The 13,924-nt window shown below is 46.7% G+C and overlaps 1 protein-coding gene across 5 annotated transcripts in view; it reads left to right on the plus strand.

Moving 5' to 3' along the window:
- The window catches only part of EGFR (epidermal growth factor receptor), a 205,756-nt gene that overhangs the window by 185,700 nt on the left and 6,132 nt on the right, over nt 1-13,924 (plus strand). For all 5 annotated transcript variants that reach the window (XM_081529433.1, XM_081529430.1, XM_081529431.1 and 2 more), the window contains 4 exons: nt 7,539-7,694; nt 8,516-8,591; nt 11,565-11,711; nt 13,356-13,453. In XM_081529433.1, coding sequence (XP_081385559.1) covers nt 7,539-7,694; nt 8,516-8,591; nt 11,565-11,711; nt 13,356-13,453 — 477 coding nt within the window. The remainder of the gene's footprint in view (nt 1-7,538; nt 7,695-8,515; nt 8,592-11,564; nt 11,712-13,355; nt 13,454-13,924) is intronic.

Genomic DNA, 13,924 nt, shown 5'->3' on the forward strand with positions numbered 1-13,924 from the left:
CATTATCTTCATCACCTCCACCATAGTTTGGCCTCAGGTCAAACAACAGGGAGGGAACACAGCCTCACCCATCAACAGAAAATTGGATTCAAGATTTACTGAGCATGGCCCCGCCCATCAGAACAAAACCCAGTTTCCCCCTCAGTCTCTCCCATAAGCTTCCATAAGCCTCTTATCCTTCTCCATCAGACGGCAGACAGACTGAAAACCACAATCACAGAAAACTAACCAATCTGATCACATGGACCACAGCCTTGTCTAACTCAATGAAACTATGAGCCATGCCGTGTAGGGCCACCCAAGACGGACAGGTCACGGTGGAGAGTTCTGACAAAACGTGGTCCACTGGAGAAGGGAATGGCAAACCACTTCAGTATTCTTGCCTTGAGAACCCCATGAATAGTATGAAAAGGCAAAAAGATATGACATTGAAAGAACTCCCCACATCAGTAGGTGCCCAATATGCTACTGGAGAAGAGTGGAGAAATAACCCCGGAAAGAATGGAGAGACGGAGCCAAAGCAAAGACAATGCCCAGTTGTGGATGATGTGACTGGGGACAGAAGAAAGGTCCGATGCTGTAAAGAACAATATTGCCCAGGAACCTGGAGTGTTAGGTCCATGAATCAAGGCAAATTGGAAGTGGTCAAACAGGAGACGGCAAGAGCGAACATCGACATTTTAGGAATCAGCGAAAATGGAATGGGTGAATTTAACTCAGGTGACCATTATATCTACTACTGTGGGCAAGAATCCCTTAGAAGAAATGGAGTAGCCCTCATACTCACACAACAATCCAAAATGCAATACTTGGGTGTAATCTCAAAAATGACAGAATGATCTCTCTTCGTTTCCAAGGCAAACCAGTCAGTGACACAGTAATCCAAATCTATGCCCCAACCAGTAATGCTGAAGAAGCTGAAGCTGAATGGCTCTATGAAGACCTAGAAGAACTTCTAGAACTAACACCCAAAAAAGATGTCCTCTTCATTATAGGGAACTGGAATGCAAAAGGAGGAAGTCAAGAGATAACCTGGAGTAACAGGCAAATTTGGCCTTAGAGTACAAAATGAAGCAGGTCAAAGGCTAACAGAGTTTTGCCAAGAGAATGCAGTGGCCATAGCAAACACCCTGTTCCAACAACACAAGAGAAGACTCTACATATGGACATCACCAAAATCAGATTGATTATATTCTTTGCAGCCAAAGATGGAGAAGCTCTATACAGTCAGCAAAAACAAGACCAGGAGCTGACTGTGGCTCAGATCAAGAACTCCTTATTGCCAAATTCAGACTTAAATTGAAGAAAGAAGGGAAAACCACTAGACCATTCAGGTATGACCTAAATTAAATCTCTTATGATTATACAGTGGAAGGGACAAATACATTCCAGGGATTAGATCTGACAGAGTGCCTGAAGAACTACGGACAGAGGTTTCTGACATTGTACAGGAGGCAGTGATCAAGACCGTCCCCAGGAAAAAGAAATGCAACAAGGCAGATGGTTGTCTGAAGAGGCCTTACAAAGAGACGCTAAAGGCAAAGGAGAAAAGGAAAGATACACGCATTTGAATGCAGAATTCCAAAGAATAGCAAGGAGAAATAAGAAAGCCTCCCTTAGTGATCAGTGCAAAGAAATAGAGGAAAACAATAGAAGGGGAAAGACTAGAGATCTTCTCAAGAAAATCAGAGATGCCAAGGGAACATTTCATGCAAAGATGGGCACAATAAAGGACAGAAATGGTATGGACCGAACAGAAGCAGAAGATATTAAGAAGAGGGGCAAAAATATACAGAAGAACTATAAAAAAGATCTTCATGACCCAGATAACCATGATGGTGTGATCACTCACCTAGAGCCAGACATCCTGGAATGTGAAGTCAAGTGGGCCTTAGGAAGCATCACTATGAACAAAGCTAGTGGAGGTGATGGAATTTCAGCTCAGCTGTTTCAAATCCTCAAAGATGATGCTGTGAAAGTGCTGCACTCAATGTGCCAGAAAATCTGGAAAACTCAGCAGTGGCCACAGGACTGGAAAAGGTCAGTTTTCATCCCAGTCCCAAAGAAAGGTAATGTCAAAGAATGTTGTAAGTACCGCACAATTGCACTATCTCACACGCTAGCAAAGTAATGCTCAAAATTCTCCAACCCAGGCCTCAACAGTACATGAACTTCCAGATGGAAGTTCAAGATGTTCAAGCTGGATTTAGAAAAGGCCGAAGAACCAGAGATCAAATTGCCAACATCCGTTGGGTCATTGAAGAAGCAAGTGAGTTCCAGAAAAATACCTACTTCTGCTTTATTGACTGCGCCAAAACCTTTGACTGTGTGGATCACAGCAAACTGTGGAAAATTCTTCAAGAGATGGGAATACCAGACAACCTCACCTACCTCCTGAGAAATCTATATGCAGATGAAGAAACAATAGTTAGAACCCGACTGGAACAATAGACTAGTTCCAAATCAGGAAAGGAGTACGTCAAGGCTGTATATTGTCACCCTGCTTATTTAACTTATATGCAGAGTACATCATGTGAAATGCCAGGCTGGATGAAGGACAAGCTGGAATCAAGATTTCCAGGAGAAATATCAAAAACCTCAGATACACAGAAGACACCACCATTATGGCAGAAAGCAAAGAAGAACTAAAGAGCCTCTTTGTGAAAGTGAAAGAGGAGAGTGCAAAAGCTGGCTTCAAACTTAGCATTCAGAAAATTAAGATCGTAGCATCCAGTCCCATCACTTCATGGCAGATAGATGGGGAAACAATGGAAACAGTGAAAAACTTTTATTTTGGGGGACTCCAAAATCACTGCAGATGGTGACTGCAGCCATGAAATTAAAAGACACTTGCTCCTTGGAAGAAAAGCTCTGACCAACCTAGACAGCATATTAAAAAGCAGAGACATTACTTTGCCAACAAAGGTCCATCTAGTCAAAGCCATGGTTTTTCCAGTAGTCATATATGGATGTGAGAATTGGACTGTAAGGAAAGCAGAGCACCAAAGAACTGATGCTTTTGAACGGTGGTTTTGGAGAAGACTCAAGAGTCCCTTGGACTGCAAGGAGATCGAACCAGTCCATCCTAAAGGAAATCAGTCCTGAATATTCATTGAAAGGACTGATGCTGCAGCTGAAACTCCACTATTTTGGCCACCTGATGGGAACAACTGACTCATTAAAAAGACCCTGATGCTGGGAAAGATTGAAGGCAGGAGGAGAAGGGGATGAAAGAGGATGAGATGGTTGGATGGCATCACCGACTCGATGGACATGAGTTTGAGCAAGCTCCGGGAGTTGGTGATGGACAGAGAGGCCTGGCGTGCTGCGGTCCGTGGGGACAGGGAGGCCTGGCGTGCTGCGGTCCGTGGGGACAGGGAGGCCTGGCGTGCTGCGGTCCGTGGGGACAGGGAGGCCTGGCGTGCTGCGGTCCGTGGGGTCACAAAGCGTCGGACGCAACAGAGTGACTTTCATTCACTCACTCACTCATCTTCCTATTTTTTCATTTTGCTTTGATATGACAAGTTAATGTTTGATTTTTACCTAATATGTATCAAAAGGAAGTAAAGAATTTGCCAGAAAATTTGGGATCTACTCTTATCTAGAGGAGTTCCCAGCACCTGCACCGAAATGAAGAGAGCTGTGTACAAACAGCTCAAGGGTGATGAAGAGTCGGTGGAACCCATTCATTTCCATTTTTTGCCCTTCACTAAGCATTTCCATGGTGCCTGCCCTTCGCTGGAGAGTCCGTGAGGGTCAGCTGTAAAGGAGGCTGGAGGTGTGGTCCACTTCCCTGACTGGAGGGAGGAGAGGTGCTTCTGTGAATAAGTGGGAGAGCATGTGGTCCCAACAACACAGGCTTCTCCTGCCTGCCAGGCCTGGCTCAGGAGCAAGGGCTGCCGAGCTTGTGACAACAGGTTAGAGCTTGGGAGAGTCCAAGGAGTTGAGCTCATCTGGGCGGCCATCAAGCCAGAAGTAGGGGCAGGAAGTGACCCCACCTGTCAGGGGAGGAAGGGCAGGTAACAGACACCAAGGAGGCCGTGGACAAGGACGAGAGGTCAGGGTCACAGTCAGCCCTTCATATCCACGGTTCTGCATCTGCAGAATCAGCCAACCATGGATCAGAAATACTTGGGAAGAAAATTCCAGAAAGCTCAAAAAGAAAAACCCCAAAACTTGAACTTGCTGGGCTCAGGCAACTGTTTACATAGCATTTACACTGTATTTACAACTAGTTACTTTGTATGAGGTATTATAATTAATCTAGAGATAATTTAAAGTACACAAGAGGATGTGTGTATGTTACATACAAATACGGTGCCATTTTTTATAAGGGGCCTGAGTATTTATGGATTTTGGTTGGGAGGCGGCAGGGAGAGGGGTTCCTGGAGAGGGGTTTCATGGGTACCAAGGGACTGTGCATCTGAGAATTCACTAAATGTCAGGCACTGCGCTGGGTGCTTCTCAAATACTCTTTCTCTTACAGCCTTCTTTTTTTTAATATTCGAATCCGTTTATTAGTTTCTTAAAAAATTCAAATTACAGAGCACAAAAGACAATTTTGTGTCTGTTTTGACAATATCTTGGAGATTTTTCTCAGTTTGAGATGTTATGAAAAAGCAGGTCTCCATACAGTTAGTGAGAACAGAAATTCTCTCTTAACGTAGTTCATTAAACAAAACTAGAACACAGTCCAATTAACTCATTTTATTCCAGGAAGATAGAATGAAAGATTATATGAGCTTTCACAGCTGGAACAACCAGAAGAGAACTATAGGTGATTCGTCATATCCAAATAGAGGACAATTTTCAGCACAGATTAGTTCCTCAGATTTGTTCATTCTGAAGGCCTTGTGGCAAATTATAGGGCAGACTACATTTCCATGAAAGGAATATGATGCATATAAATCCTGAACCCAGGGAAGTGTATGTAGAGGGTAATATCCTCTTAGGCCTAGGAGGTGGTCAGGGAGCAGGGTGGGGTAAATACCAAAGTCACCTAACATCGAAGCCTGGCAGTAAACAAGTGTTTGTAATATCAATAACACATACATTAAACATTAAATAATGAGAATTTTTATAGATTTCCATGCATACTGGCGTGTTACTCAAACACTAATGATGTTAATGGGAAAAGAATTCCAATATTATGAGTAATAAATAATACCTAAGGTTTCTCCACGTAAACTACTAAGGCTGTCTTAAGTACAGAAGCAATTTGAGAAAAGCAATTTTTTTTTAACTGGAGTATAATTGCTTCACAATGTTGTTGATAGTTTCTGCTGTACGGCAGAGTGAATCAGTTACATGTATACATATATCCACTCTTAGACTCCTTCCCATCTAGGCCACCACAGATCGCTGAGTAGTTTCCTATGCTACCCGGGAGGCTCTCATTAGCTGCCTGTTTCATATATGATAGTGTATATATGTCAGTCCCAATCTCCCAGTTCACCCCCTCTTCCCACGTAGTTTCCATGCATTTGTTCACCACATCTGTTTCTGCTTTGCAAATAAGTTCATCTGTATCATTTTCTAGAGTCCACTATATTATACCAAGTTTGTTTTTCTCTTTCTGACTCGCTTCACCCTGTATGACAAGTCTCCAGGTCCATTCATGTCTCTACAGACGGCGTTTCTTTCCCTTTATGGGCTGAGTAATATTCCACAGTGTATATATACATCTTCTTTTTCCATTCCTCTGTTGATGGACATTTAGGTTCCTTCCATATCCTGGCTATTATAAATAGTGATGCAAAGAATTTTAAGATTCATGGCTCCTTTCAGATCATAGTTTTCTCTGGATTTATGCCCAGAACTGAGATTGCTGGGTTATATGGTACCTCTATTTTCAGTTTTTTAAGAAACCTCCATACTGTTCTCCTTAGCTGTACCAGTTTACATTCCTGCCAACAGTGTCAAAGGGCTCCCTTTTCTCCACACCCTCTTCAACATTATTATAGATTTTTTGATAATGGCCATTCCAACTGGTGTGAAGTGCTACTTCATTGCAGTTTTCACTTTTATTTTTCTAATAATTCGTATTGTTGAGCATTTTTTCATGTGCCTCATGACCACCTGTATGTCTTCTTTAGAGAAATGTCTATTTAGATATCCACCCCTATTTTTTATAGGGTTGTTTGTGTTTTTTGATATTGAGCTGCATCAGCTGCTTATATATTTTGGAGATTAAACCTTTGTCAGTTGCTTCATTTGCAAATATTTTCTCCCATTCTAAGGACTATCTTCTGGTTTTGCTTATGATTTCCTTTGCTATGCCAAAGATTTTGTTTAATTAGATCTCACTTGTTTATTTTTGTTTTATCTTCATTAGGAGGTAGATCAAAAAAGATCTTGCTGTGCTTTATGTCAAAGAGTGTTCTGCCTGTGTTTTCTGCTAAGAATTTTATAGTGACGAGCCTTACATTTAGGTCTTTAACCCATTTTGAGTTCATTTTTGTGTATGGTATTAGGAGTGTTCTAATTTCATTCTTTTACATGTAGCTGTCCAGTTTTCCTAGCACCACTTATTGAAGAGGCTGTCTTTTCTTCATTGTATAGTCTTTCCTCCTTTATCATAGATTTGGTGGCCATAGGTACATGGGTTTATCTCTGAGCTTTCTGTCCTATACCATTGGTCTATATTTCTGGTTTTGTGCCAGTACCATACTGTCTTGATGACTGTAGAATAGTCTGAAGTCAGGGAGCCTGATTCCTCCAACTCCATTTTTCTTTCTCAAGATTCCTTTGGTTATTCGGAGTCTTTTGTGTTTTCATACAAATTGTAAAATTTTTGTTCTAATTCTGTGAAAAATGCCACTGGTAACTTAGTAGGGATTGCATTGAATCTGTAGACTGCTTTGGGTAGTATAGTCATTCTCACAATATTGATTCTTCCCATTTGAGAACATGGTATTTCTCTCCATCTGTTTGTCTCATCTTTGATTTCTTTCATCAGTATCTTACAGCTTTCTGCATACGGGTCTTTTGCATCCTTACAGCCTTCATTCTGATTAGAACAGTTACGGAGGCAGCCAGGGAGAGGGTGGGGATTGGTAGTTTGTAAAAGCAAATTCAATAGCCATGTGACTTCAGTTTAAAAAGAGAGAAAAATAAAACTGGAAAAAAACCTTCACTGGTAGTGAATCATGTAAGACGGTCCAGGACAGTGTGATGAGAGCCCTGGGCCCTGGGGAGGCAGTGCCCCATATGAACTGGCCCAGGGTGGCAAGTCCAGGCAAGAGGCAGCAGCCGTTCTGAGTAGTGTGCGGCCAGGTTTTGGCCCTACAGTGGGGCTCCTTCTCTGTCACCGGCCTCTTCTGCTTGTTCATTTGAGCTTGAAACTTGAGTAACTGGTTGGAGATAAGTTAGCAAGTCGGCTTTACCTTGGTCGCTTTACCTCCTCGTCCTTGGAGCGATGGTCACTCATGTTCCCAGGTCCAGGTCACTGAGCCTGTGGCTTCAGGTCAGATGCTGCTGCGTGACACTCAACGCTGCGCTGAGATGCCCACCCCTCCCCGCATGGGCCTATGTTTCAGGGCATGAACTACCTGGAAGACCGGCGCTTGGTGCACAGGGACCTGGCCGCCAGGAACGTGCTGGTGAAGACGCCGCAGCACGTGAAGATCACAGACTTTGGGCTGGCCAAACTGCTGGGTGCCGAGGAGAAAGAGTATCACGCAGAAGGAGGCAAGGTGAGGGGCTGGCTTGTAGACAGGCGAGCACTCGCCTGAAGCAGACTGACCAGCTCAGGGCCCTTCTCAGGACCTCCTGGGTGAGGTCCCAGTGCCACCAGCACTGGCTCTGGCCAGGCTCCAGAGCTGCCTGGGGAGAAGGATTTCCTGGGAAAGTGAATAGAGAGGTTTCTGACACACCCAGAAGCCACAGGCAGTGAATGTGAGTTCAGCTTCATCTCTAGGGGACTGTTAGCCAACGTTAGGTTTCCACCTCCTGCTCCAGGGCAAAGACCCTTCAGAAGAACATCTGGAAATGTCATAGCTGATTTGGCAGCAAGGAAAGTTTCCTGTGATTGTTCCAGGACCTCCCGAGGGCCGCTGGCCACGATGGAGTTGGCTTCTTCCTCTGGACAGGCCTGGGGCTTCTCCAGGGGGCTTTCCCAGCAGTGAGGGATGCAGGTCTCCAGATATACCCTTCGGAACACTCTAGATCAGCTGAACACCTCTTCAGTTTCACATTGGCTTGCATGACTCCAAGCAGCTGGCCCTGCAAGCACCTGCAAACACAGCGTCCCCAGCTACCAGCCCATGCACCCAGCTCAGCAGAGCCCACAGACACACCGAAGGCCCCCCTCAGTCCTGGGGTCTGACAGAGACCCTGTCCTCTGCCAGACAGACCTCTCCTCCTGCTGGGAAGGAGCCCTGGGCCTGGGGGGCAGGGTGCAGGGGGCCTGGTTTTCTCACCTGTGTCATTTGCAGTTTCTCACCTTTGTCATGTATTTTTTCAGTAGAAGGAAGCTAATAGTTGTCTTATTACTTTTATCTCTCATCACTCCAAGGTCCCTATCAAATGGATGGCTTTGGAATCAATTTTACACCGAATTTATACCCATCAGAGTGATGTCTGGAGCTATGGTGAGTCAAAATCCTGAGGCTGGTGAATCAACACTGAGACTGAGCCGGCTTGTGCTGTTGATGTGCCTTATATGCTCTGCCAGGCAAGACAATGACTAACAATCACGTCATCGCTGTTGTCAGGCCGTTACAATAGAAAACATGAAAAAGGAAATTGGGTCTAACTACGGTCCCACGCGTCACTAGAGGTAACAGGGAGCTTGTCAGGAGAGAGTAGCAAGAGGGAAAGAATGTGAACCTAGGAAACGCCTGTACCCCAGAGTCAAGCAGGTGTAACCTCTTGCCGTGAATTCGAAGCGAACCAAAGCGAGATGACAGATCGGGTTTGGTGTGGAAGCGCTCCCGGTGGAGAGTGTGGTTCTGCAGCGGCTGACTCGGTGGCTGCGGTTCCGTGTACTGAGTGGTTATCTTCGTGTATCAGAGAGAATGGCCTGACAAAACGCACTGCGAGACTGTGTCTTTGGGGAAACATGAGGAAGGGAAGTAGCTGCTGCTTCCAGCTCTCGTGAAAGCCGTCTCACCAGGATCTGCTTCTTCCCCCAAACCCCACGCGGCTGCGCTCTGTCCTCTGCCGAGCGTCCCTCTCCTCAGACAGGCCTGTCACGCGCTCATCTTGTTCTCCTGCAGAGGGTCTCCGGAGCCTTCAAAGGCCTCGCCTTTCAGGAAAGCGTCCCCACTGGTCGCTGTGCTGGGCGCTTCCCCCGTTACTGCAGTCAGCCCTCCCCGGACCCCAAATGAGCGCCAAGGCACTGAATGGTGAACATCAGTCTATCCCAGCTCTCAGAGCAATAGGAGGGAATCACCCAGCCATAGAACATGTATTTGAGGAGAGCAATAATATAAGGAGTTTCCAAGAAGAATGCTCTCGTTATCACAAAAACCGAATCATTCAGGATATCTCCGATTTAGCATTTCTTTCACAACATTATTAACCTCCTCATAGTCCGATTACATTTTTAAGAATTTCATGGGTCTTTGTCTCTCTCTCGCTATTAAATTTTTAAAAATTTCATGGGTCTTTGTCTCTCCTGCTATAATATAAGCTTTATGAAGACAGAAATCTTTGTGGATGAATATGTGAATTTGCATTTATACCTGTGAGCTGAGCTGCTTACAACTGACTAAGTAGATGAGGAAATAAAGCTATTCTGACACCTTGTTATTTTCAGCCGCGTTCAGGAAGTGTCCGCTCCCCTGGAGGGACGGGGAGAAATGCTGCTTTTCCTGCTCGTGGCTCTGCCCAGGCCTGTCACTGGCACTGTTGCCACACCGCCCAGTGTGCGACACACACCCGCTCCAGCGGCGCGAAGCAGGGGCTCCTCCTGGGTCTTCTCTGCGCTTGGTTTGCACGCACTCACCTATTCTCCAGACAGCCAGCACAGATAGTTTAAACTACACTAGACTTTTACTTCTCTGCCTAACCTCCTCCTTTGATTTTCCTAATATGTTCCGGATAAAACCTGAAGCCCTGGCCGTGGTCAGGAGTGGTGTGGGCTCCGGCCTTTCCCGCTGCCCAGCTGTGTTCCCCCCTCGCCCTGTGTGCCCACTGGCAGACCGCAGGGCCGTGTCTGTCCAGTAAATGAAAATGCTCAATGACTTAAGCCCTTTGAGTGATTATAACCAGCGTCAGAGAGTCAGCGTCAGCACCGGGGCTGTGTTTTTCATCTCAGGGGAAATTGTGTTGTCGGTGATTACAATCTGCTGTTCTGGCAGTACATCAGAATTGTTACAATATGAACCTGCATTTTTAGTTTAAAAAACATCCTGTCACTCTACTCTCTAGACTCTAGTCAAGGCAAAATATTTTAGTCAGGAACTTGTATATTCCACTTAACAGTTGAGAAGAGAGAGCATTCATACCAACTTCCAACCCTAATCATACCCCGCAGCCAGGTATATGCATGGCCCTCTTTCACCATTTGGCCCCAAACCTGGAAAGCTTGCTTTCCTTTAGGAATTCATTGTGTGTGTATTTCAATGCACTGTTTAAACCTAGTTAGAATTAGCTGACTATAGACCTGGACGTGAGATTTTCTTTCTTTGATCCAGTCCGTAATGACTCTGGTGGGAAGGACAGAAGGGTTATTAATATTCTCTTGTCCCTGGACCGCTGCTTTTCTTCATTCTTCAGCCTTGCATTCTGCATGTTCATTCAGGTCGTTCAGTTTTGGAAAATCCACCATGCAGATCCATGGTGATGCGCATTTAGAGGTCAATTCTGAAGAAAAGGGGGCGTTAGACTAGCTGGAGATTGGGAGCCACCCCCGCACTGGGTTCCTGGGTCCGGTCCCTCCCTGGGTGGTCTGGGGACTCAAGGCTCAGGCCCACCATGCCCATCACTGCTGCACCCAGGGCATCGTGCTGTCCAGATGGGGATGTACTGCTCCGCACATTTGTGTATTTCTGGAGCAGAGAATTCCATCAAGGGACGCATGGAGGTAGAAAGCCCATCAGAACGTCAGAACAGTCTGAAAAAACACCAATTCTAATAGTACTCTTGCTGTAAATTTTTTTAATCATGGTGATTGATGTTGAAATTTAAAATGTGGCGTTTTTATATTTATCAAAAGGAACACAGAAGTTTTTATCTCCAATTTTTTTATTCTTTAAAAACACAATTTATAGTTGGTTAAGTCTCTTGGGGCAGAGGTCTAACTGTGTAACTCCTGCTCCATAGACCAGGCATGTTTCAGAGAGGCAGTGTCTTTTGCTGTTATTACTGAAGTTTGCTATTTATTGGCTACTTACTGTTTGCCTGGCATTGTCTGAACATTGAAGTTGTGTTATCTTGTTTGATCTCACAACCATCCTGTGAGACAGACAGTGAGCTGAGGCTTCCAGCATCGAGCGAGTTGCCCAAGGCCACAGAAACGGGGGTTTTTAAACGTTGGAAACAGTATGTCAACAATGATGACTCACGACAAGGTGCTGTGATTATTATTGACTCATAAAGCAACTCCTTCTTCCTCTTAGGAGTCACTGTTTGGGAGTTGATGACCTTTGGATCCAAGCCTTACGATGGAATCCCTGCAAGCGAGATCTCCACTGTCCTGGAGAAAGGAGAGCGCCTCCCGCAGCCACCCATCTGCACCATCGATGTCTACATGATCATGGTCAAGTGTGAGTGGCCAGCTGGACCTGTCACTGGGCTGCCCTGAGCCACAACCCCAGGTCTTAGACTCCCTGAGACACTCTGTCACAGCCTGTAGGCAGGCTCATTCATCAGCCCCTCTCGGCACTTTACCAGAGGCACTTAGCTGCTGCGCTGGGCACTGTGAGCTAATGTCACACTGAGCGTTGTGAGCTGATGTGTCCAAGCAAACGAGTACAGGCAAACCCCCCAGAAGCTGTTACACCAACACTCTCCTTTCTGAGTTGCTCAATGAAAACCTGCCCCGCATTTTGAAGCCTGTTGCCAGAGAGACTGTTTCTAAATGCCTGACCGAGAATAGCCACGTGAGGTCAGGAGAATCAACGCTTCTGCTTTGACGTAAACCTTCCAGATAGTGGATTCATGTGAGGCCTTCTGCAGCGTAGCAGCTGAACACTGTAATCCAGGTAACAGTGTGTGGCTTGATTGTGACGCTGCTACGCTGTCAGAATCCCGAGTTCAGTAGGCTCGGGGGGGAATATTACATGTGTGATGAGAATTTATACAGAAAGCAGCCCAGGGAATGTGAGCGAGCCAAATCCATGTCAATACTGAGCCTTTCTGAACTTCAGACCACAGAGCTCATCAATCGTGACTTCCTTGCTTTAGGCTGAGGAAGCTGGTATCCAGAGAGGTCCCATGATTTGTCTGAGGTCGCATAGCAGCCTGGTCCAAAATAGCTTGACATCCTGCTGATAGAAAATAAGCATGAAGCCTCAGGGTCAGGAGGATTTCCAGTCAACAGCCGCTCCTGCAGCATGTTTAATCTGGACCCGGGTCACTGTGTCGTCGGTGCAGGGGCGCGGTCGGCAGGAGCATCCTCCCCGCGAAGCCGTTGAGCGTCCCGTCACATGCGTGTGTGACCGCTGAGTGCGATACAATGAGGTGCCAGGGAACGGCCTTCCCACGCCCTGACGTTCTGAAGAAAGTTCCTCAGTTTCCCTAAATCTGGTTTCCAGCTGACTAGCCTGCTCAGTGAATGTGGATGAGGCTGAATGTCCAGTGAGGGCTTCACAGAGAGTCGAGACCCAGGGCTCCCCACAGTCAGTTCACAGAGAAAGTGAAGCCTGTCACACGGCTGCGGGGTCGCTTAAGGTGATGACACCATAATGACCCTTGGATGGGGAGGCGCAGGAGATCAGAGCATCTTACTGCCATTCTGACTCAAATATGTGATGTCATCACGGTCCTTAAACGGTAATCAGCGCCTGCTTGCCAAGGCTGAAAAACCTGTCACAAAGATGAGGTTTCATCCTCATTTCTTTGTCTTTAAGAGTCGCCCCCGGATGTGAGGGCGATCTGGTTGCGACATCTGTCACCCCATTGATCGCCAGGGTTGATTCGGCTGATCTGGCTGGCTAGGCGGGTGTCCCCTTCCTCCCTCACTGCTCCATGTGCGTCCCTCCCGAAGCTGCGCGCTCGGTCGAAGAGGACGACCATCCCCGATAGAGGAGGACCGGTCTTCGGTCAAGGGTATACGAGTAGCTGCGCTCCCCTGCTAGAACCTCCAAACAAGCTCTCAAGAGTCGCCCCCATAAATACTTTCAGGGAGGCCATCTTTATCAGTTCTTTCAGGGTTCTAACTGAACTGACTTCCCTCCTTCCTTCCCCAGGCTGGATGATAGACGCGGACAGTCGCCCAAAGTTCCGTGAGTTGATCCTTGAGTTCTCCAAGATGGCCCGAGACCCCCAGCGCTACCTTGTCATCCAGGTACAGCCCGCACCCCTCTCCTCCCCAGGGGGACCCTGCTAGAGGGGGCGCACGTCCCTGTAATCCGCGGCGACGCGACTTCCTGCCTCCCAGGCCGCACCAGAAACCTCAGGCACTAGAGCAAGCCCAGGCCAAGGGGGACTAAGTCCAGCTCGCGTGGGGCCCCCGACCATCCGCCACTGTGTGAGCCCTGCACACTTGGCACCCCCTCATCTTCACGGTCCCTTTAGCAAAGCTTCATTTTGGTCTCTGGGGAACCAGGGCTTTGGTGTAGGGCAAGTCTGGCTTCAGATTCTTGACTGTCCACTTTAGGTTAACAAAACCACGCTCATGGAACTGTTTGAAAGATTCAGTGAAACAATCGATGCAGAATGCATTGCAAAGCACCTGAAGCAGTTCCAGGATGTGTGTGTCTTGAGGGAGGGTCCCCACACCCCTGGGCAAGCACTTCTCCAGCACCAGCTGGTGTCC

Source organism: Giraffa tippelskirchi, chromosome 9, assembly GCF_054371585.1.
Source record: "Giraffa tippelskirchi isolate mGirTip1 chromosome 9, T2T-mGirTip1v1.2.pri, whole genome shotgun sequence".
NCBI lineage: Eukaryota > Metazoa > Chordata > Mammalia > Artiodactyla > Giraffidae > Giraffa > Giraffa tippelskirchi.